This window comes from Camelus dromedarius, chromosome 7, assembly GCF_036321535.1.
Source record: "Camelus dromedarius isolate mCamDro1 chromosome 7, mCamDro1.pat, whole genome shotgun sequence".
In the NCBI taxonomy this organism is placed as follows: Eukaryota; Metazoa; Chordata; class Mammalia; order Artiodactyla; family Camelidae; genus Camelus; species Camelus dromedarius.
This window is the reverse complement of record NC_087442.1, coordinates 16,065,519-16,089,020: the sequence shown is the minus strand read 5'-3', so window position 1 is coordinate 16,089,020 and position 23,502 is coordinate 16,065,519. Positions and strand designations below refer to the sequence as shown.

The window sequence follows — 23,502 nt, the reverse complement described above, 5'->3', positions numbered from 1 at the left end:
GAAAACTTTATTTTCCAAGGGAGTATCTGTAGGTGTGTAGACATCTAGCAAAGGATCTGGAAGCATTCACACCAAACAAGTAACAGGAGTCTGGGACCCCTGCCTGTCGTCACATGAAATGAATGGAAATCAGTGTTGCTGCAAATAATCAATAAACAATCCACAATAAGGGACAGAAGAGAGTTTCATTTGAGCCAAAGTGAGGACTACAGCCTAGGAGACAGGTTCAAGAAGCACCTGAATTGTGTTCCACCCACAAAGTGGAGGAGGCTTATATACACAAAACCCACAAAGTTACATAAGTTTTTTGTCAAGAATTAGGATTAGAACTGACAACAAGTAAGGACGCTTGTTAAGCAGGGGTTAGTTGGGGCCTAAAATGGTTACACAGTTACAAGGGGATACCTTGAGACTGTAAGGTTGCAGCTGGTGATTTCCTTGAGCTTGATATAGTTCAGAAAAGTCAGGAGCTGATGCAGGAAAATGTCTGAAGCCACATCCACAATGGCCACCAGGCTCCATTTTGGATGCCTGAACTACAGTTCCTCCATTTTGATTTTTAAAGGAGTTTAAATACGTCATCCCTCAACAATAGAGAGCAAGTGAAAAAGGCCTTTTCTCCATCCAGAAAGTTAGGGCCGAGGACACAGAGCACAGGTGGCCACACTGGATTGGCATTAATGCCGGAATCTCAGAAGGCTTCCGGGTGGGACTGGTGTGGAGCTGGACCTGGGCGGGGGGGATGCTCTCAGGCTGGTGGAGGGCGGGGGTATTTCAGGGCAGGATCTATGCTACTTGGGGTGGTGTTTGGGGCAGGATCGCTGTTACTCTATGAGGGGGTGTATTTCAGGGCAGGCTCTCTGGTACTGGGAGGGAGGGGTCGGGGTTCAAAAGGTGACAGTGTGTGTATGTCGCTGTTGCCGGGGAGAACTCTGATTGTATCCAAAGCTGGGGAGAAGCCACTAGGAGGTCCCAGGGTTCATGAGCAGAGCCCTCTGCCTCACAGCTGTGGGGAAGACTGACTGAAGTAGATAAGAGATCTTCATTTTCAATCAAGAAATCAGGCTGCAGCAGGTAAGGAAGCCTCTCAGCAGCATCCCACCCCAGGGCTGCATTTCTTCCGGGTGTAGATGTGCTCCCCAGTGGGCAGGGTTCAGGGAGGCAGAGTGTGGTGGTGTGGATGGGGTGAGGGGATGACTAGCTGAAAGGCCGGGCAGGTCAGTTTCTGGGCCTGTGTCCGCTCAGTGCACAGGTAAGGTCCCCAAGACAGAGGTGCTCAGACTCCTGAGTGCCTTCTGCTCCCGTGGGGTCTCAGCCATTGCGGGTTGGGCTGGTGGTGGGAGGCAAGGAGCAGAGCCAGGGAAGAGAAACCAGGAAGTGGAGGATGGGAGAGAGGGGGAAAAGCAGGTCCTCGGGGGCCCTCAGTGACCCAGGGTCAAAGAATGCCTGACAGCCAGAAGGGACAAGGCCTAGACCTAGGCAGAATTTTGTTTTAAAACGAACATTTTACATTTACCTTGAAAAGGAGAAGGAGAATTTCCTCCTACTGGGTGCCTTCCACGTGGCCGTTTCTTTCCACATAACACAGCATTTAATGTAATGTTCCACAAAAATCCGAAGGTGAATTTCAGGAGTGTCTACCACATGCCAGGTACCTATTTGTCTGCTTTAGGTGGAAGTCATTATGGTCCTCGCGGTCACTGTGAGGTGCATCCTGGATCCAAATCCAAATCCGAGTGCCACCAGGCCCAGGCTGCTTCTTCGAGGCTGTGTGACCTCAGGTTCACCCTTGCCCCGGGTCAGAGAGCAGCAAGGGGGCATCTGGCCTGGTGGCTGCTTCCTAGAGTAAAAGGAAGGCAGGGATCACAACCATTAGGAAACGTTAAGGCTGCAGGAATTTGAGTAAAAAGACACCTAAACACAAGAGTCTCTCTGTACCTGGGGAAAAACAAAATTTTTCCTTAAGCTGGAGGAATACCTATTTCCTACTGTCTCAAAGAGTGAGCACTTTTTTCTTCTTGATATTTTGATCCCACCTTTTAAGGTCTCTTCTGTGCAACGCCTCTCGTGCCCCCCACCTCCATTTCTTCTTCCCTAGTTTAAAACATCATTCCCCAGCCCCCCTTTTATGTGTCTCTACTTCCTCACACCTACATGCTTTCACCTCTTCCTGAGACACGGAGCCTGTGCTCTGGACCCTTCACTGAACGTGTCTTCTCCAAGCCTCAGGATACGCACGTAAGGCAGGGGTCAGAGCCCCGTTTGGGCTCCGTGTCAGGTGAGTGCACCCCAGTTGGAGGACAGCCATTTAGTCCTCTGTGGGCACATACAGGCTACGTGGGGCACCTGAGGTAACACAGGTGTCCTCTCCCTGCGTCGCTAGGCCTCCCCTTGGAAAGCGGCCACCAGGAAAGGTGAGAAGGTCAGCCCCACCCCTCCGTCCTCTCCTCATCTCTTCGTGTTGCCCTTAGACATGTTACACTGTTTCCTCCACTGTCTGCACCCTCATTGGCCCGCCACCGCACGTCCCCATTGGCTGCAGGCCCCGGGACACACCGCGATTGGTCCCTGCTTTTGTGCCGAGGTGCTAGGTCTGTCTGGCACGGGCAGAGCACGGTCCCCACTCCAGCTGGCGCGCGAGGCCAGTGACAGCTGTCACCGCTGTCAGGGATTCCAGCGGCCCCGCGTGTCCAGGGACTGGGGACGTCGTGCGCCCGGATGCCTATCTCCCTCTGAGGGTAAGTGTCCACTAAACGCTGCGAATACCGTGCCCACTCATCTTCAGAAAGGTGTACTTGGACTTGTTGGTATTTAGATACACGAGAAGTGATTCAAGTCTGTGGATCCAAACAGGTGGACAGTTAGGTCTGGGTCTAGAACTCTGATATGAGCGATTGTACTTGTCACTGTGATGCCCTACATATTTCTGAGAATGATTTTGGATTTTTTTTTTACATGATCTGATAAACATAGAGAACCAAAGGAAGCTACTAGTGGGCTGTAAAACATTATCCAGTGTCATGTGTGCAATTGCCTAGGGTTTGCTAATGAGACAGGATCACACCCAAATGTTTTGTAGATTGATGCTTAAAAATGATTGAAAGTTACTCCGAACCTTGGAAAGGGTGAGGTCATATTTTTTTAAAGTTTAGCCTAGGGAGTTTTAAAAACATCAGCTCTAAGTGGGTATTAAGTGGTGTTTTAACAGGAAAATCTTTGGTAATGAAAACATACTTTGCTTTTTATACATAAGTGATAAAAATATGGCATGACAGTATGAACCTTCACAAAATGCCTCTTTAGAAGAAAGTTAGAAGCTTTCTTCTAACTTTGTGAGACTGAAGGTTATGCTTAGCAGGCTGATTTAATGAATAGGATTGAACACAGTAAGAAGTTTTGAAAACGGAAAAGATGTCAGAGCTCTGGTCATTCTGAAATGCTTAAAATTATTTTTGGCCCCAGTTTCCCACATAATGAATGTGCTCTGCACCAAGTGCCCGGTAAACATTTGCTTATTGAACTGCAGTTCCCAGAACTCCTTCAGATGCAGTTTCCCACACGGTTGTGTGTTCCGTGCTCCACTTCTGTCCAAATGTAAGCAACTTGGGCTGCTAGCCCTTGCTCCAGATAGTCACAGAATTCGTGGCAATGACCTTACAGAAGTGGAAAGTTTAAACTATAATTAAGTTAAATACTTCTCCACCTCCTTTATAAAGAAATTAAGATTTCAGGTTTCTTGGCTCATGCAAAAACACATCACTGGTTAACACAGAGTTAGAGTTAATCTGTAATCCGCCCTGCCTTTCCCCAAACTGGTTCATTCCATTGGCCAGGTACCATCTCTGGGTGCATCCCTGCATCATCCCACCCATGGTGGATTCGTAAGACTAGCTTCCTTCCACCTACCATCTCTGAGTTCCCCCAACTCTCACGATTCAGATGCCCAGATATTCACACTCACCCTCCAAACATGCCCTGTTTTCTGAGTAAGAACAGGATACCCAGCTTCTTGCTTCTGTATCATCCCTCCCCAACTATCTCATGTGGCGATTGGCCAGCATCACCTTCAAAGGCTTTTTAAGCTTCTCACATACGTGCCTTTCACCGTGAATCTTGTCAAGAAATGAATTCATGAGGTTGTAAATGCTTAGGATACAGAGAGGTCTTTTGGATCAGGGTCAAACTAGCTGTTGTTCCTTGCCCCCAAAGTTTTCTCTTAATACTATTCCATCTTATTCCTATTCTGATGCACCCTGGAGGGACATTTAGATGATGGATACATGGATCCTGATAAAGGATCTTACTGATTTGTTGGCAAAACAAGATTCACATGAGAAACCAGTGTGGACTGGAGCTGGTCAACTTCTCAGAGAAATTAGGACTTGAACTAGGAACTGACACACAAGCTGACTCTACATAAACTGGGGGCAGGAGGACATTCTAAGTTGGAGGGGAAGAAAATGGCCACAGAATAGAGGTTGGTGAGCAGCAGAAAAAAGGTTTCTGCTGCTAGTAGTAAGAGAAGGAGGGAAATGGGAGATTCTGAGTGGTCAAGGCTTTAAAATGCAGATTTCTGGGCCTTTGGGGTGGAGTCCCAGACAATTCTCTCTGTACTGCTCTAATTCCCTACACTGCTGGGAGCAGCTTCCTTACCACACTTTGCATCTGAGTAGGGCCTCTAGAAGAAAAGGTTTGTTTTTGTTTTGTTCTGTTTTTTAAACAAAAGATCACTTCAGGATCTTGTTTTTTACAGTGAGTTCCCTGATTCCTAGCAAAAGAGCCAACCTTGCAATAAGGCAGAGGAAAGTCCTGCCCTCCCCTCCCCCATCTGAGAACGTGACTTCTATGGTACTTGTCCTGGGTGAGCCATCCCTTCACACAGATCGCAGATGCCTATGGGACAGAACCAACTGTATGACTGCAGCAAAAGACTGAAAAATAGCCACCTCAGCTCCTGCCAGGTCCACAGTGCAAGTCAAGAGAACTTGGAAAGAATGCCTTTTGGGGATCATACCAAATCATTCCTAGTGGAGAGCAGGATGCGCACTTAGGAACAGGATATTTAAAACTGCACGAGGTCTAACATCTTGGTAAGATACTTGGCTTGATTCTCCCCTTCAAGCAGAGTGGAAGGATCTTCTCCCACCTTTCCCTGCGGTGCTCCTCCCTCCAACTCCCACGGGGAAGACATCTCCCAGCTCCTGACCCCGGGGCACCCGCGGCAGGCCACAGCTCCCAGCAGCTGGGCTGATGCTCCGGCGCCATCCTCACCCTAGAGGCAGGCGGTGAAGGCTGTGCCCTGCGGCAGCAAATAATGGGAGGGTCTGCCCTCTATGGGAGACGCAGAGGGCTGCACCCTTGCCCAGAGACTGCGACTCTCCACACAGCCACCCATTCGGATACTTCCGGGCATGTATATTTTCATCAGTACCCCCAGGGGGCTGACAAACATCAAAACCGGCCCAGGTCATGTATGCATTGTCCCTCTGCAGCAGGACTGAGCTCAGGGGAGAGCGGACCTGTGCAGAGCTCCCATCCTAATTCACTCAAACCCCCGCACCGAGTGCACAAGGGGCTACAGAGGTGACGACAACACGGCCCCTATTCAAAGAGCTGGCAGAGCCATCCACGCCTCAGTTTCTTGTTAAAACTGTCACGTCATCAGCCCTAGAATTGCCTCTCCTACAAAAGGGCTCCTGATTTGTAAATTCAGGTGTGACCAAGGACAACAAAATGATCATCTTCAGAACCCACTGAAAGAGGAAAAGGCAAACCAGCTTCCATTTCTCTACTGTCATGTGACTTTTTGCTTTCCCATGTAGAAAAGCACATTCTCTTCTTTTTGAGACATATATGCAGAAAAGTTCACAAATCTAAAGAATACACCTTGATGGATTTTTTTCATATACTATATATACCTGTGTAACCACTGTCCAACTCAAAGAGGGGTAACTTCTTAGTGGATAAAAGGCCTCAAAGGGTTGGACACATACCCATTCAGCTTCTAACAGACTGTAAAAAATGAGACCTCAAAGTACAGCTTGCTCTCCTTGGCCACCACAGTCAGTTAACAAGTGTCTGGTGGGGGAGGGTATAGCTCAGTGCTTAGTATGCACAAGGTCCTGGGTTCAATGCTCAGTACCTCCATCAAAAATAAGTAAGTAAGTAAGTAAACCTAGTTATCTCCCCCTCCAAAAACAAAACAACAGATGGGTTATACTTAAATCAAAAAACAAAAACCAAAATGTGTCTGATGAGTACCTGCAAGGTTCTGGAAACTTCGTGGCGTAAAGCAGCAGTGCTCTTAAACTGTTAAGTCAAAAAGGAGCACCTTTTAGGAGTCAAGATTCAATAACAGATTTGTATCATCTGCTATTTAATGCGTATCTGTTATACGCATAATCAATTATACTCATTGGTCTGGGACCTTTTACTTGGAAGTCATATCCCCTCCCTTTCTTTCTACTTCAGTCTGTCTCACTTTTTCTTTAATGTTGCATCTTTATTATATAGGGCCAAAAAAAAATCATATTACATTGCAGCTTACAATGGCGACCTCTGAAGAAGGCAGCAACCCTGGCAGCAGAGCGACGCCTGGGCCCCTGGCACAGCCGCAGGAGCTCGAGCCGAGGGTGGCCCGCAGACGCCTGTCCCAGGCCCGCCACCGGGCCACCCTGGCAGGGCTCTTCAGCAACCTCAGGAAAACCGTTTACTCCCATTCTGATCTCACAGCCTCCAAGGTATGGGGGCCTGAAGGTGGGGAGAAAAAGTTCCCACACGTGGAGGGACCGGCCTGGAGCTCCCACCCCTGAGGCAACGGACACCTCATGGCTTTCTGTCTGCTGCTGCCTGTGGGTAAAGCATGAGAGCTGGGCCTTACCCACCAGCCGCAGACGAGCCTGGCGTCAGAGGGAAATGACGGACTCGAGAGGCCTAGAGAGCCAGTGATTCTTATGCCATCCCTCCACAGGCAGTGGTGAGCCTCCAGCAGTGTCCAGACCCTGCATCCCCACCCCAAGCACACACATGCATGCACACACGCCCCTGTGCACCCCTCAGTTGTCGTGCACCAACCAGGTCTTTCCTGAGGCAACAGGGCTCTCCAGGTAAGCATGTATTTTTTTCTGATCTTGATTTCACCTTTCTCCTTATATGGCTTTCTCATTGCTGATTAGTGCCTCTGGCAGAGCACAGGAAGTTTCAGGGGGTTAGGGTGGGGGTGGAAGGATGGAGTTGGTATCACTGGAGGGAGCATTTAGGTGTCCAACAGGGAAGGGGTCCCCAACAGCCTCGCATTCCCCCGCCCTACTCTTTTCACAGAAAGGGACCATTTGACAGGCGGAATGCCCTGCTTCCTGCTTCCCGAGCTGGCCCGGATTCTCGTTGAGGGCAGGCACACAGAAGAGCGCCTCAGTGGGCCAGAAGGCAGAGGCCTCTGTGGAAATTAGAGAAGGGCACCCTGAGCACCCTTATGAGGGGCTCCAAGTGGAGCCTCAATTGTTTTTAGCTGAAAGAATTGCAACAGAGGCCCCATCTGCTCATACAGAAGGCTAGGTGTGGGAGGTGTGGGGAGGGCCGCTCCTTTCTGCTGAGCCGGGCTCAGGGGCTCAGGACAAGGGGCTCACAAGGTGGGGCATGGGGAGGGAGATCCCACATCTGGGCCTCTCAGCAAAGAGCCTGCCAGCACAGCTCTGCTCCACATCACCTGGGGGAAGAGGTTATGCTGTGTGTTTCCAGGGGTGCATGGACACCCCAAAGTCCCCGCCATTGGCCAATGAGGAGGTGTGCACAGACCAGAAGCATGACTGAAGAAAGGACAAGTATCCAGGGCAGTAAGGAGGGGAAGTAAACCTAGAGGAAAACCCTTCGCATCCTCTAAAATTTGCTGAGAGCCGGGCTGTCAGCCGGCCTGGGTCCACATGAGGCAGGCTGCTTGAGGAGCTTCAGGTAACAAGCCTGTTAAACCGGGGCAGTGGTCACGGCTTCCCCAGGGGCCTGCTCTGGAGTCCGACAAGAGAACAGCATGAAAGATGCAGCATGGTCCTACACGGTTTAGAATGCTGGTACCACTTCCCAAGGTGTACCTCATTTGTTCCTCACAGTTCTATCCAAATCACCCTCATTCTACAGAGGAGGAACCCAAGGCTCCAGAAAATTAAACCATTTGCCTGGGACGTTCCAGCTAGGAAGCAGCCTGGAAATCAGATGTTCCCTGTTTTATCCCTCCTACTCCCTCCTGCTTGAGGGACAACCCTGAATTTTTCATTTGTGATGTCCATGAAGAACGGATTTGTTCTATGGGAGTAAGGTCTTACTAGCTTTCTGTCGCTACCCAAAGTACTACAAACCAGGTGGCTTAAAACAAGAGCAATGTCTCAGAGGCCTGGACTCTAGAAGTCCAAAGTCAAGGTGTCCGCAGGGCTGTGCTCCTTCTGATGGCTCTAGGGGAGAGGCCTTACTCACCTCTTCTAGCTTCTGGCACTTGCTGGCTGCCGTTGCTTATAGTATATGTCTTCACATCGCCTTCTTTCTGTGTGGGCCTGTCTGGGTCCAATCTCCCCTTTTTATAAGGACACCAGTCATACTGGATTGGGGCCCCCTAATGACCTCATTTTAACCTGACCACCTCTAGAAAAACCCTATTTCCAGATAAGGTCACACTCACAGGTTTGGGGGTTAGGACTTCAGCGTATCTTTTTTAGGGGGACACAATTCCACCCAGAACAAAGATCCTAAGAAAATTAGCCTGCCAAACCATTCTAGAAAAAGAATTTCAGTAAATTGCACCTGACTTAACTGGCTCTGTTTTGGTCCCGTGTGACGCAGTAAGACTGCAAGGTGAGGGAGGGGTGGCCCTGCTGAGCGGATGCAGGTCACCTCCCTGGACCAGAAGGCTGGAAAGTCCTCACCTCACCCTAAGAACAAGTCTGAGGTTCGGTCAACCTGTCGGCTGGTGGACCCAACAGTGTAATCCTGAGCCCCGGGCCTGGGGGCAGCAGGTGACCCCTGCTCTAAAAGGCATGTACTGCGATCCTGTGGTCCACTACGTTCTCACGCTGCTGTTCTTTGGGTCCACAGAGTGCTGTGCTGTTCTGCCCCCTCAAGTCTCCTTGTGCACCGGCCAGGCGGCGAGCCCCAAGCTACCCGCCCCATCTCCCTCTGGCCTTTGTATGGTGGCTCAGGGAGTCAGTCCTGCTCTCAGAGTCTGCACGCCCCATCTCCCTCTGGCCTTTGTATGGTGGCTCAGGGAGTCAGTCCTGCTCTCAGAGTCTGCACGCCCTCCGGCTCAGCCTGGCCACCTGGCCCCATCCACCCCTCCAGCAGGATCCGCCCCTCCTCCCCCTGCCCGGGTCCCCACAGCCCTCTGCGCCGCTCCCTGAGCTCTCGCTTGTGCCAAGAGTGGTGTTAAGTGTTATGAGCAGTTGTTTCCGTGGTCGTCCTTCCCGGTAGAACGTCAGCGGCCTGAAAGCAGGGCTGTCTTGTTTGCTCGGTCCCGGGGCTGAGCACACGGCTTTGCCCCCGTACAGGCCTGATGAGTGGGTGGGACTCTGCACAGGCATCGGGGCTCAGCATAATGAACAGTATCTAGCTTTTCTCATTTTTCAGTAATACTGCAGTTACCATTTTGACTTTGGTAATATTACATACAGCAGGGAAAGAAGGGAGGGAGGGAGAGGACACTGTGAGTCTACTCTTGTGGAACAGGACATTCAGGGTTCAAGTTGACAGAGCACTTGACAAGTTTTTAGATCAACTAGAGTACGTATTTAGCAAATAAAAAATATTAGAATTGTACACTTACTATTAGCCAGCCAGTTGCACACTGTGACAAGTGAGCAGAAGTTAATTTCGGTCTCCGCGCCGGCCTAGAGCTGCTATTCATCCAACCGCCTCCTTGGTCACTATCTGTCCCACCTTCAAGTAGCGTGCATAGTAGTTCGCAGCCCTGGCTGTTTGCTGAATGCTGCTTAATTGTTTCCAAAAACTTCGGTATTTCTGTGAGAACCATTTCCAGAATACAAAGTAAACGTCATGCCTTCTGAGCATCAGAACAAATTTCCTACCCTTTCTATCGACAACGTGAAAGACTGTGACTTCGCACTCAGATTCGTGAAGGGGTCTGTGTCCACAAACCCATCTCTGCGGTGGGAGGCTAGCTTTTCAGCCCTGTCTGTCTCTGTCCTCAGTGGCAGGTTTTGAATAAGGCGAAGACTCACATTCAGGAACTGGAACAAACCTTGGATAATCTGTTGAAGCTGAAAGGTAAGAGCTCCTACTGTGCCTCCCCACTTACCTCCCAGGAAGCGTTGATTGGTTTTTCTACTGAAAACAGAGAGACTGGGCTAAGCCAAGTGAACATGTGTTTCTGGTGCCTCCTGTGTGCCAGGCACTGTGCTTGGTCCAGGGTGTGATGAGATCCAGGCCCCTGTCCTCGGGCAGCTGAGGGTCTGGCAGGACAGACAGAAGTCAGCACGCTGTGTGAGCACAAGGAGCTCCTTCCTAGGTGCTGCTGAAGGGTACCTGACCTCATCCTGAGAGGCCAGAGGAGTGGGCAGTACTTGTCCATCTCCAAAGCAAAGGGCAGAAGCTGTCTCCCTTCCCTGGCACTCAGTCTGGGAGACATGGCTGGGGATTTGGGTTTAATGAGCTCATGGAAGCTGAATTCTGGAAGGGATACTTTCCATGTCTTGACTGAGAAGGGCCAGTTCAAGAAGCTCTTCCCTTGGTTCCAGTGCTCTCCTCCCACGTCTAACTGGAGAGGTGAAACTGGGCTCTGGACTCCCCTACACTGAACCTGGGCGGGCTCAGCAACCACCCAAGGTCCACTGAGGCCAAAAGGCAGGAGAGACCCGAGCAAGTCCCGACTTTATCCTGTGTGACTCTTGCCTTTAACTGCCCCCCAGAATCCTTCAGCCTGGAGGACGGGAATGCAAACAGCCTAGAAGCAGTCAAGGAAGAATATGCCAGCATGTACTCCAGAAATCCCAGGTAAGACCCCCCAGCACCAGGAGACCCGGCACCTGCTGACCACTCCTGCTCTGCTACAACTCGGCAGCCCCATTCCCCTCCAGAATGCAGAACAGAGTAAGAGGTGCTGCTCACCTACTTAGGACTGTCTTGTGCCAGACAGATTTCTTTTCTTATTTTAATAATGTGTGTTGGATTTTTTTCCCAATTATAAAAATAATCCTGCTTATTAAAGAGAATGTAAAAAAGACAGAAAAGCTCGAAAAAATAATAAAAATACATATTATCTCATCACTCAAAGAAAGTCAATGTTAATCTTAAAGACTATCCCAGTTTACAAATTTTGCACATTATTTTATAGAGAAATGAAATCATAATGTTCATAGTGTATTATAGCTTTTAAGAAAACCTCAACTAATGGCTTTATTGAAGGATACGTATGAAAATAAGAAAAATCAAAATCTCTGCCTATTTTTCTAGCTTCATAGGAACCTAAGAAAAGCCAAACTGGACTTCAGAGAGGAAATGAAATAACAGAACACCCAGGTGTCACAGATGCTGAAAGGGGAACTCGTTTATAATGTCACACTCAGACTCTTAAAGAGAGACTGGTTTCAGTAATGTCTTTCTCGTACTTTTATGATCTCATTTTGGACAATTAACTCACACATTGTGATGTGTACTTTGTAGATGCAGTGTTCACTGTGCTCTCAAAGGATGACACAAGCCCCACCCCACAGCATCCTGCAGAGCCGCTTCAGAGGTTGTGTCCAGCACAGTGCATGTTCAGGTGGCCTCTGAGGAGGCACAGGAGTATGTGTATAAAGAATTTTACTCACTCTGCAAACTGCTTGCTCTCAGAACCTCCCAAGAGCCTGCCGAGGCAAAGCGATGCTACTTCCTCTCCTTTTGGGTGGGATAACTGATGACTTTTATTTTCTTCTCCCTGCTTTTCTGTATTTTCCAATTTTTTTTTAAAACAACGACTATGTATTATATCCTAAGGGAAATAATCAGAGGAGATGATAAATTATTAAATTAAATTCACATGGTAGACACTGTGAGGCTACAGAAAAGTATCAAGATCACCTATAATCACACTCCACACAGACACCTTCAAGCACCGTTTTGGTCATGGGGGACAGAGGCAAGTGGTGTGTGTGTGTGTGTGTGTGTGTGTGTGTGTGTGTGTGTGTGTGTGTGTGTGTGTGTGTGTGTGTGTGTGTGTGTGTGTGTGTGTGTGTGTGTGTGTGTGTGATGTTGAGTACATGGCAGGGTGTTTGTGGCCCAATTTTGACTAGCCCCCTCACTATCAGCCTGGGAGATGATCTCAGTGAGGTAGGTGTTAGCTACTTTTATTACATAAGCCATCTTTTCCTTGCTGATTTAACATACTGAAATCTTATTAATACTTTCATCACTTACCAAAATGGGAATAGCTAAATTTCTTTTAAAATCATTAACTAGGGAGGATTTTTTTCACTAGAATTTTTATAAACCTACAATAATTAAAACTGTGGTACCACCAGAGAAATAGATTAATTCCACTTTATAATTATTATACTTTAATTAATTAAGTTATGAGTGAGTTTAAGTGCCTTTGTTCAGGATCATTTGTATTTCCCTTCCTGGGAGCTTTTTTCTTTTACCTATTCTTTGCCCATTTTCCTGTTGGGTTGGTGATCTTTTCCTTATTTAGTGGTAGAAACTCTTTATGTATGATGAGAATTTAACTCTTTAGTATATGGATTACAAACAATTGTATGTTGGTTGGTTATTTTACTAGTTTGGTTTTGATGATTCTGTTTTGTGTTTTGGCCATGCAAAAATGAAGTCTAATCTGTCTGTAATGGCACCTGATGTTGGGGGAATAGTCAGGAAGACTTCCTCCACTCTGAGATTTTAAAAAAGGAGACAGAGACAGAGATTGAGAACCCTCCTGTGATTTCTCCTGGAGCCCTCGTTTTTTAACTCAACTTGATACCCTGGGGATTTCACTATCCGTATGAAGAGATTCCTGGTACAAGTCCTGGTTTTCCAAATTGTGTTTCGTTGTTTCATTCTCTTAAAGCTGTATTCTAAAGAGCAGAATTTAAAACTCTGAAATAAGTCTAACTTATTTCTTTTCTAGATTGAGTTTTGGGTTTAAACCTAAGTATTTAACCTAAGTATTTCATGGTCTTTAGTGCTATTATAAACAGTACTTTTTAAAATTTCAATTTCCAATTGTTCATTGCTAGTGTATAGAAACACTATTGGTATACTGGCCTTGTATTCTGCAACCTTGCTCTTATCTTAGTTCCGGTCACGTTTTTGCAGATTTTCTACGTAGGAGAAAAAAGTTTTATTTCTTCCTTTCCAATCTGTATATCTTTCATTTATTTTGTTCACCTTATTGGACTGGCTACAATCTCAAGCATGATTTTGAATACAATGGTAAGAGTAGACACATCCTTGTCTTGTTCCCTACCTGAGCAGAGAAAGTCTTTTACTGTTAAGTATGATGTTGGTTTTTTGTAGATTTCCTTTATCAGGTTGAGGAAGTTCCCTTCTATTCCTAGTTTCCTGAGAGTTTTTATCATGAATGGGTGTTGAATTTTGCCAAGTGCTTTCCTGCACATATTGAGATGATCATATGGTGTTTTTTTTCCTTTGTTGCTAATGGTGAGTTACACTGATTGATTTTCAAAGTTTAAACCAGCCATCGTACACTCCTAGGATATACCTTACTTGGTCATGCTGTATTTTTCTGTATTTACATATAAGGGGGCTAAAACTGAGTTAAGAATTTCAGTGTTGATGGTCATGAGGGACATTATCTGTAATTGCCTTGTTTCTGTTTCCTCCCTAGCCTGCTGTCAAATGAACTTCATCAGGAAGACTTTGACACCTGGTGTCCAATCGAGGTAGTCGGGAAGAATGCTGAGGAGGAAGAGGAGGAGGAGGACAAAGAAGAGGAAGAAGAGGTGGAGGAAGTAGAGGAGAAAAAAGTGGAGCTCTTACACTCTCCTGTCACCTTGCTGCCAGACCTCATGGAATTTGAACGGTGTGAGGAACGGAGCTCCTGTGGGGAAGGGGAGAGGGGCTCCAGCTGGGGCCCACTGCAGACCAGGCCTCAAGTCAGGGAGCTCTAGGATTTCCACATAGGAGGGGCTTGGGGTTGGCAGAAGGCCTAGAGAAATAGTCTTGAAGCCCCCTTTGAATAGTACATACACTACGTTTACTAAGACTATTTCTTTGGGGTGACTCCGGGGGGCTGTTGGTGGGGATTACAGAGGCTAAAGTTCCTCCCCCACCCCCAGCCCAAGTCTACTTACTGGTCTTGGAGTAAGAAAGGCTCAGAGTGGGAATCTGGCTCAGACTCTCCGTCCTCACTGCTCCTCCATAGACTGGAGACCCTCAGCATCCAGGTGGACTTCTCGGAGGCGTTGGCCCAGGGGAGGCTCACTCCACAGCTTCCAAATTAAAGCAAGATCACATCCTACCTGCACGTTCATGGGCTCCGAATTTTAAGCGGAGAGAGAGCTGAGCCTGCCCCCGGCTCCCATGCTCTCTTCTGTCCCACAGAGAGCTCCGCAGGGCGCATCGGGAGGACTTGGGGAGAAACCCCGAAACACAAAGCTATGTCCTCCCTGGCTTCTGCTCTCCAAGGGTCAGGGCAGGAGGGACTAGTGAGGTTAAGCCCCTGGTCCCCCACGGCGCTGTGGCCAGGCCTGCGTGCTGTGCACCAGCCCAGCCGCGGGATCCCGAGGAGCCGGCCTGGGGAGGGACCTCCGGCCGCTGGCTTCAGGTCTGGGAGTTGCTGCCCTTCCTGTTACAGGTATCTCAACTTCTACAAACAGACGATGGACCTTCTGATCGGGAACGGGATCGTCTCCTCACAGGAGGTGACACTCCCCATCGTCTCTGCGGCCATCTCCCACCTGTGGCAGATCCTCTCTGAGGAGAGGAAGGCCGACCTCCTGCGGGCCTGGGCGCAGAAGCATGGCGGCGTCGCAGGGACCTGCCAGGAGCCAGCCTGTGCCGAGGGCAGCGTGAAGGACAGCGGAGTCGACAGCCAGGGGGCCAGCTGTTCGCTTGTCTCCACCCCGGAGGAGGTGAGGGGACCCGACGGGTGAGGTGGAGGGTGGGCAGCAACGCCTCCATCACTTTTGCCTGGAGACGCCAGGAAGCTGCCGCTGGTGTCACTTGGCAACTTGCAGGTGCCATTTGGAGTCTGGCGCACTCGGTCAGCTTCTGATTTTTCCAACAGAATATCCGCAACCACGGAACATTTATTTTTCTCCTGTTAGTGTCCCCTGCCTTTCCATGGGGATTTTAGAAGGCCTAGGAGGTTGTATCCATTAGGATTCTGAGTTGCGAGTTACTCTCTCATTGAACCGGAGTGTGTACTACGCACACCCGCGCTGGGCCCGAGGCCGGAGGGTGACGTCACGGTGGGCTCTGCCCTCCCCCGGGCTCTGCCGAGGTCTCACCGTTCTTCCCTCCCCTCTTCCCCTGCCCCACTGGCTAACTGTGGAATGGCAGCTGGTAGCAATTGCGCTGTCCTTTTGTCCTCCTCTACATCATGTAAAACAGAAAAAGACGCCCTGTGGCTCGCTTTTAAGGGGCAAGTAAGAACTTTTCCAGAAATTTCCACCATATCTCTTCTGTTCTCTCATTGGCCAGATTTGGATAGATTGACAGAACACTGAGCCAATGAATAGTCGAAATGGGATTCTCTTGGACCAATCAGACCCAACCCTTGAGAGCAGGTCAGTTCCCACCCCCATAGAGCATTGCTGCCACTCAGTGAAGAGACCGGAACCCATGGGCGGGGTAAGCCGCACGTCTCCGCTTTTAAGAGTTCCAGCTGTAAGAATGGCTGTGGTCAGCCCAGTGGAGCGGCGGGTACCATTAGCCATTGTTCAGTGCTGAGCTCAAAGTGGGCCCCTTATCTGCCCTTCCAGAATTAAGACAGCCTCAGAAGGCTGCTGCTGCCACTTGGAGCTGCATCTGCCCTCCCTCCTCCAGGGAGAGGGGGCAGTTCTTTGTTCTATGCTCCTGACCACTGCTTTGTAGGACATTTAGCTTCCATGGCCTCTACCCCTGCTTTGTCCTGACTTTCCAAACACCCCTCAGCTGGTGCTCCTTTGAGGAGCTGTCTAGGGACTCTCTGGGGAGTCTCAAAGCCACAGAACCTCCAAGTGCGTCTGATGCTGGGGGGACGGCCCTGGATGCCCCATTCTCTGTGAGGTTTCCCAGCCACGAGGGCCTAGGCCTGGAGAACTGTGGTCACCTTGTCCAGTCCTTCTAGTTCACAGAGGAGGCCCAGTGGGGGGGGGGGGGGGGGGTACTTGTCCAGGACACCTAGTTCCTACTTCAAGGACTGCATCTCCTTCCTCACAGATTTTCTGCCCTTTCACCTATTTATGGGCCACCCCTCCCACCATGATCTTCCCTGATGCTTCTCGTGTGGGGTTTAGTTAAAGGCAGGTGCCTAGCTGGTACCCCAGGCCCACTGAATCCAAGTCCCCAAAGGGGTGGCTCAGAATCTTCATTTGTAACAAGCACCCCAGGTGACTGATGCTCAGGGGTGTTATTAGAGGGAACGCTCAGGGCATGAACTTGCTATTACACCAGACTTTGGCTTCTGATCTGATTTTCCAGTAATGTTGGGTCCATCATGAGAGGACATGAGTTCTCCTCCAAAATGGTCAAAGCAGGGCCAAATGACCAGCAGCAGACCTCAACCCAAGGCAAGCATCAGCCAGTCTAGACATCTTTGTAGCGCCCAAGTGCCTGGCCCTGGGGTCCCACAACAAAGAAGGTGAAAGAAAAACATGTCAAATGGGTGAAATTTCTATCAGACTGTAAACTGTACTTGTGGGCATGCATGTTTCAAGCACAAACCTTTGCTCAAGAAGAGCAGACCCAAAGAGAACAACCCAGAATCAAATGGCTTCAAACCCTAGAAGCGGCTTGCCTGGCCTTTTCCAGGAAGGCTAAGGGCTCATGTTCTTCTGGTGTGGAGGGAGGCTGCCAGCAGAGTCCCTCAGCCGTGCCGAGAACCGGGCTCTGCCCACAGCAAGACATCCCCAGGCTTGGGCCAACCCAGGGCTGGGTGACAAGGTGAGTAGGACAGAGGACAGTTATGCCCAGGATAGGGACAGAGCCACAGTTCCTCCTGTTGTGGTTTCAAAATCATTTGCAGGGAAATCTCTGTAGCTCCTGGTCCACCTGAGAGGTTCTTCTGCAGAACGACTGTGTTTGGGGCTAACCCTTGGGCTCGGGGACAGGTGGACAATGCTGAGAGGTGAGGGCATCAGTGTGCTGGGCGCTCTGGCAGGGCCTCAGAGCCTGGCTATTCCCCTCACAGGGGCTGGCTTGTGAGAGGAGTTTGCAGAGGTCAGGACAGTGTGTGGCTTGTTGGGGAGGAATTGATGTCCTGGGTTCCTGCTCAGTCCTGCCGGGAAGGAACACAGAGCCAATACATTTCTGGGCTGATGGACAACAGGAGCTCAAGCTTTTCAGTGGCTCCTTTCCAGATCCTCTTTGAGGTGACTAAAGGGCTGTCAGAAAGGAGGATACCATAAAATGTCCAGAAAAGGGAGCCAGCTACATGGCCAGAGTCCCAAGGGGACTCAGTTCAGGGGAAGTAAATTGTAAGGAGACATAAAGGGCAGACAGAAAGCCTCCAGGCAAAGAGCAGTGTGTCCCAGGTAAGGGGACAGGAGGCCCTGGGGAACCTGCCTGAACCTGCCAACCCAGGGCCAGAGAACTCCCTCTCCTCTCAGCGTGGCTGCCCATATAAAATGGGGTGCCAGGCAAAATAAAGCATACTTGGTTAGAATTTGCATATAAGAATGTCCTACGCAATACCTGGAACATTTGTATGCTAAAAAAAATATTCATTCTTTATCTAAAATTCAAATTTAACTCAGCATCCTATATTTTTATTTACCACAATCCTGTGTATATATCATGTTTTGGTGGAATATTTCATATTCTTCAACAAATTAAAGAAAAGCACTACTGAAAACTATCTAAACAGCAAGATTCCAAAACTGGAAATACATGCTATAATATGTCCAGGGAAATGACTGGAGGGCAACAGATCACTATGTCAACAACGGACATCGCTGGGTAGGATTGTTTCTCCGGGATTTTATCTGCTTCTGTTTTCCAGAATTTCCATGATGAACACGTATTTGTTTTATAAATCAGATAATATTCAATATTTGAGCCATTATTAGGTACCAGGTGCTTCTCATTTAATTTTTGCAGCATCCCTGTGGGTAGGCACTGCCGTGATTCCCCTTTATAGTGGAGCATTCAAGAAATTAAGTCACTTGTTGAGGTCACACAGCTCAGCGGCTGGCGGGGCTGGGAGCTGGCTGTCCTGCAGCCTAACTGCAGTGCCCCCCACCCCCACCCCATAGCCTCTATATTCAGCTGCCTTGGCATGAAACCGCTAGACTGCAGATCCTCAGCTCAAGCCGTCCCCAGCCCTCGGGAGGTGTGGATGAGCCCTTCCTGGTGTAAAGCGACGCTCAGCTCTGGCTGTGGCATCTCACACCTCAGCTCCCGCCTTCTTTAGAAGGAGGCGGCCACAATTCCCAGTGTGTCCTTGTCCCTCAGCCACCTCTGGGGTTGGCAGTTTGTTCTGGGCGGGCAAGATCTTAACATTCAGCCCCTGGAAAGGTCACTAAGCAGAGACCCTGGGCTTGGGCCCCAGCTTTATCACGCACCCCTCTGGGGAGAGGGGGTAGAGAGCCTTCCTCTGCGTCTCCCTGCCGGCAGCCCAGAGCTAGCGTCGCACTGTAGAGTTATTTCTGACACATGAAATTCTCTGCTTTCTCTCAGATCCTTTTTGAAGATGCCTTCGATGTGGCAAGTTTCCTGGACAAAAGTGAGGCTCCCAGTACATCTAGCCCCAGGTGAGGAAGGGGGTGTAAGACAGTGCATATGAATGTGTGTGTGCACTTGTACCCTTGCTGGGATGTGTTGGAGCCGCTCCCCGGCACCCCCCACAGGGGTGCCTAATTCAGTGGCAGTTCTTGGAGAACCACTTTTTTTCTGTGGTTCACAGTGGGCTGGTCCCAGGATTCTGCCATTGCCCCGGGGGTGATAGTGTCTGGGGCTTCTTCAGAGTAGAAAACTCTTCCATCCTGGCCCAGGGCTGGGATACACCAGGTTATCAACTCCAGGTTGTTTGTGCTGCACTGTTTCCCAGGGTGAGGTGGCCCTGGGCAGGTTTCAGCAGTCAGTCTGGTCCGAGGGGTGGGGGGTGGGGGGTGCTCTGGGGCACAGAGAGCCTGGGCCAACATAGAAACAGGTCCCATGCCCTGAGCTTGGGGAGTCTCTGAGCTGCATAAGAGGGGTGCTGATGGGAAGGACGCGGAAGGAGGAGGAGGGCTGACCCCCTGAAGTGAGAAGACACCAAACAGCATTTGGGGAGATTTTCAAACAAGAATCGGCTTGACTTGGTCTGTACCACAGGGATGTTTTCTCAGAAAGAACTAATTTAGGACTGAAATTCCCTGGCTACTTTGAAAAGCTGTGGTCTGACCGCCTGAAGGCATAGGCCCTTCAGATACCTGTGCTTGTGCCATGGCCAAGAGGAAGCCTGAACGTTTAGTTTATCTGCCTTGGAAGTGAGGACAACGTTCGTATCCTCGTGATCCCAAAGAACATCTCCATTCTCCCTGAGGCCGTGTGGCTACAGCCTGGAACCCTGGCCATCTGCAGACAGATCAGACCGCATTTGCTCCTCCGCCCACCTGCTCCACCCCCCAACTCCTCCCCCAGCTCCCCACCCCCGCCCAGAAGACTGGCCCAGAATCTCAGAGCACTTTTCTGTGCCGACTCAGGCTCTTCCTGGCTGTGTGTGGAGTTTGATTTTGCTGAAACTGGCTGGAGACAGACATTCCTATTTCTGAGCTGGGCTGGGCTGTGAAGACAACTTTGTTGCAAAGTGACTAAAGTGTACTTGCCAGACAATTTTGGAACTTCTTACCCTGCTGATGGAACAGAAAACAACCTATTTAAAAAAAAATTTTTTTTTTCTACTTTCCCTAGAAAAGGCAGGGGTTGCTGCCAGGGGTTCCCACGCTGACTCCTTCCAGCAGGAAGTGAGGTCAAAGCACTGGCTGTCCCCGCCTGACTGGCGGCCCCAGTCGGAGGGCTCCTCCCCTTGTCCCAGGAAGCAGGGGGAAAGGAATCTGCAAAACAGCCTTCCCTCTGCGCCAGGAGAACCTCCTGACTGGAGGCGTCTCGGAGGACCGAACTTGATAGTGCTATGTGCTCCCTGGGCTGCCTGGGCAGCCACCCGTGGGAGGAGAGGTAATCTTGCTCCTTGTTCCACAGGTCACAGCTCAGAACAGTAAATTAGGGCACAAGGTCCAATCTCCTCGTAGTCTCGCCTCCCCAGCTGGTTCCAGACGTGACGTTGGACCTGGGCCAGTGCAGACTTTCCAGGGAGGGCTCTGTGCCATCCAAGGATTCAGCTGGGTGTTTCAGAGTGCTTGGTTCACACTGTAATCCAGGTATTTTAGGGGGTACAAGCAGAGGTAAACGATTAGGATTCTAAATATTTGCTCGTTCTCCTTCTTTTCTGTTGTCAGTTCCGTGCTGGCCGCCTACAACCCAGAAAATCCAGAGGAGAAGTTTCAGCTCTACATGCAGATCATCGAATTTTTTAAAGGCCTTTGCTGTGTTAACACTCAGTTCAAACAGGTAGGACGGAGCAGAGTGCAATGAGGCCTCTGCTCACCTGCCTCGGATAGCAGAAAGTGCTTTCGAGGGAGCCCCAGCCGCAGGTCATCGTGCTCACAGCACAGGCGACATTCTTTCATTCTCTCTCGCCTTAGCCATGGCTGGTTGACTTCAGCCTAATGCACCCTGTGGAGTGGAGGATGTCCGGGGAACTAAAGGAACAGACAGAGGGATGCTCTTCAGGGCAGACCTGAGCCTGGGAGCCCCTTGATACAGGGACCAGACCTCAGGGGCCTGTCCCTTCGCAGGCATTCCTAAATGTTGTGTGACCCCTTGATAACTTTCTAAGAGGCTGAATGCTCCATCATCTTCTGAAACCCCGGGATGATATTTGCTGTCAGCTTTTGTAGGATATTAATTTCTGCTTCCAAAAAGCTGACTGTGCAGCTCATGGTGACATGCATTGTGGGGTCTTGGTTAGAAGGTTCATTCCTGGAAGCTTTCGTGGGGGAAGGGGTCAGGCCTGAGCCACGGAGAGGACAGGCCCTTTCAGATTTACAGCCATGGATTTTCTCACTAATATAGCAAAAATATAACTTTGTTTAAAAAGGTAAGTGATAGTAATGAAAATGTCTAAAAATAATTAGGACAGCTTTTCGATGTGACCCTCTTCCCACTAATCCTTCATCTCCCTCTGCCGAGACCTCTTTGAATCTCCACTTGGGAGCCAAGGGCCGTCCCTGCGGTTTGCTTTCTGCCTCCAGCCAACCCTCAGCCGCCGTCCCTGACCACTGTGTCCCTTTCTCTCGACACAGTGAAGTCAGATCACTTTACCAACGCCTTGAGTGTGGATCAATGAGGCAGCCCGTTTTTCCCCACTTCCTTTGTCTACACACAGCAAGAAGGAAAGAGCAGGCAGGACTGGAGGGCCCATGTAAAGCAGAGGTCTTGAGCTTGAATCACCTTGGGAGCGTGCTGGAAACGTAGATTCCTGATGCCCCCACACCCCTGATTCCCATTCAGTGTTGCGAGACGTGGCCCCGGGGAACCTGTATTTTGAATAAGTCATCCAAGGGTGTCCTGGTGCAGGAGGCCTCAGGCTTTGGAAGACGGTGGTGTTAAGACGGAACCTGCATTCTCATCTCCATCCATCTCCCTGACAGTTTCATGGGAGGTGGCTGGATGAAACTTAATTAGTACCTGTATTGGTTTCCTAGGACTGATGTAACAAATTACCACAAATGTTGTGGCTCAAAACAACAAAAATTTATTCTGTCATAGTTCTGGGGGCCAGAAGGCCAGATTAAGGTGTTGGCAGGGCCATGTTCTGTCTGAAAGCTCCAGGGAGGAATTCTTCCTCGACTTTTCCTGGCTGCTGGTGGCTCCCAGCTGTTCTCGGTGCCCCTTGACTTGTACCTGCACCACTGTGGTCACTGCCTCTGTGACCTCTGTTCACATGGCCTTCTTCTGTGTGTCTCTGTCCCTCTCATCTTATAAAGACAGGCGTCATTTGGATTGAGGGCGCACCCTAGGGACCAGGTCCCATATTCACAAGATGGATGACTGGGGTTAGGGGTGCTTCCCAGGGCCCAAGGGCATCAACCCCTGACCAGCAGGGCTAACAAATTACAGGAGTGATTTCCGCTGCAGTGAGGAGAGGCAGGAAATGCAAACCCAGGAATGTACTTTTAGAAGAAGAGGTAATGGGGAGTCAGAGAGGTCGGCTGGGGTCATCATTAAGGAATGAGAAACCCTTGCTAAATGAACAATGTGCTGTTTCTTTAAAAAATTATCTCCTAATAGCTAACTCTTGAACATGGTTTAAAATTCAGAAGTTACCAGAAGATATGCAAAGAAAATGTAGTCTCCCTCCTGCCAGGGTCCCTTGGTTACTCCCCCCCTCGCCCCAAAGCAGTTACCACGACCAGTTTCTGGTACAGCCATCCATCCGAAGATATACTCCAGATATTTCTATAATCTTTCAAACACAAACAGTCGCCTACTATACACATTGCTCTGTATCTTGCCCTTTTTAAATAGTATATCCCACAGAGAGAGAGAGCAATCTCGTTCCTTTTTTTGGGAAAGAGCTGCATGGTATTCCATTGGTGGGTGCATCATGGTGTAATTCACCACCCTCTGCTGATGGTCATTTGGATAAAGCTTTGAGATTGCCCCTGCCTCTCTTAAGGGATCCCAGAAATCCCCAGGACAGGGAAGAAGCCAGTTCTGCTGTATCCAGGAGAAGCCTTTCTGGAGATTTTAGAGTATGGAGTGAAGTGAAATGGGAAAATGGATGCCCCCCTCCCTTGCCCCTGCCCACTGCTCTTACTTCCTGGCCAGAAGCTGGAGAAGAAGATACAGCTGCAGAGATGTAGGAGGACAGACTAAGGGAGGGGGCCCAACTGAGATGATGGGGCCTTTCCTCTGCCTGAGGCCTGGAGCTCCTAAGTAAAAACTGAATCCTCTTCCACGTGTGTTTTGCAGGAGCCAGATCTTCCCGTTGATGATGATTTGATCATGCTGAGGTGCATGGAGACGTTTGACGATGAAGATCTGTGATGTGGAAGGGTCTGGGGGCAGGGAGTGAAGGAGAGTGGGCAGTCTCCAGGTTTGAATGCTGCAGCCAAGGCTGCACCTGCCTCAGCCTGGCAGGACGTTTTGGAGTTTGCTGTCCCGAAAGCATTTTGATGGTTGTAGTTTCTGATTTGTTATAAAATATTTAAGAGTAGTGAGGCCCAGTGTTGGTCTTTCAGGGTTGTTTGGTGTGAGGTGCTGGCTTGCTGCGGGCACACACCTGCTCCCACTGTGCTCCTGTTCAGGGGGTATCAGGTGCAC

The 23,502-nt window shown here is 49.6% G+C and overlaps 2 protein-coding genes across 3 annotated transcripts in view; one reads left to right on the top strand and one right to left on the bottom strand.

The window, feature by feature from the left end:
* The first annotated feature begins 1,053 nt into the window (after window positions 1–1,053).
* STRA8 (stimulated by retinoic acid 8) lies at window positions 1,054–23,395 on the top strand. Of its 2 annotated transcripts, XM_064487338.1 has the most exons (9): window positions 1,054–1,074; window positions 6,543–6,740; window positions 10,188–10,263; window positions 10,905–10,989; window positions 13,820–14,014; window positions 14,789–15,065; window positions 18,814–18,887; window positions 20,574–20,685; window positions 23,152–23,395. In XM_064487338.1, exons 2-9 carry the CDS (start codon window positions 6,549–6,551, stop codon window positions 23,224–23,226), a joined length of 1,086 nt encoding a protein of 361 aa, XP_064343408.1. In that variant the 5' UTR covers window positions 1,054–1,074; window positions 6,543–6,548; the 3' UTR covers window positions 23,227–23,395. The 2 variants fall into 2 exon arrangements, with proteins under 2 accessions (XP_064343408.1, XP_031311294.2); XM_031455434.2 differs by lacking the exon at window positions 1,054–1,074 and having other exon boundaries at window positions 6,549–6,740.
* LOC105091610 (solute carrier family 23 member 1) overlaps window positions 19,791–23,502 on the bottom strand; it is a 47,865-nt gene continuing 44,153 nt past the window's right edge. The window contains exon 13 of the mRNA XM_064487337.1: window positions 19,791–20,588. Within this exon, the coding sequence (XP_064343407.1) occupies window positions 20,536–20,588 (53 nt within the window). The 3' untranslated portion in view covers window positions 19,791–20,535. The remainder of the gene's footprint in view (window positions 20,589–23,502) is intronic.

Bases quoted from the DNA above. Each gene is read 5' to 3' on its own strand.
- STRA8 (XM_064487338.1), top strand. From the start codon at position 6,549: ATGGCGACCTCTGAAGAAGGCAGCAACCCTGGCAGCAGAGCGACGCCT. The intron at 6,741-10,187 runs GTATGGGGGCCT...CTCTGTCCTCAG, and splicing joins CTGATCTCACAGCCTCCAAG to TGGCAGGTTTTGAATAAGGC. The intron at 20,686-23,151 runs GTAGGACGGAGC...TGTGTTTTGCAG, and splicing joins TTAACACTCAGTTCAAACAG to GAGCCAGATCTTCCCGTTGA.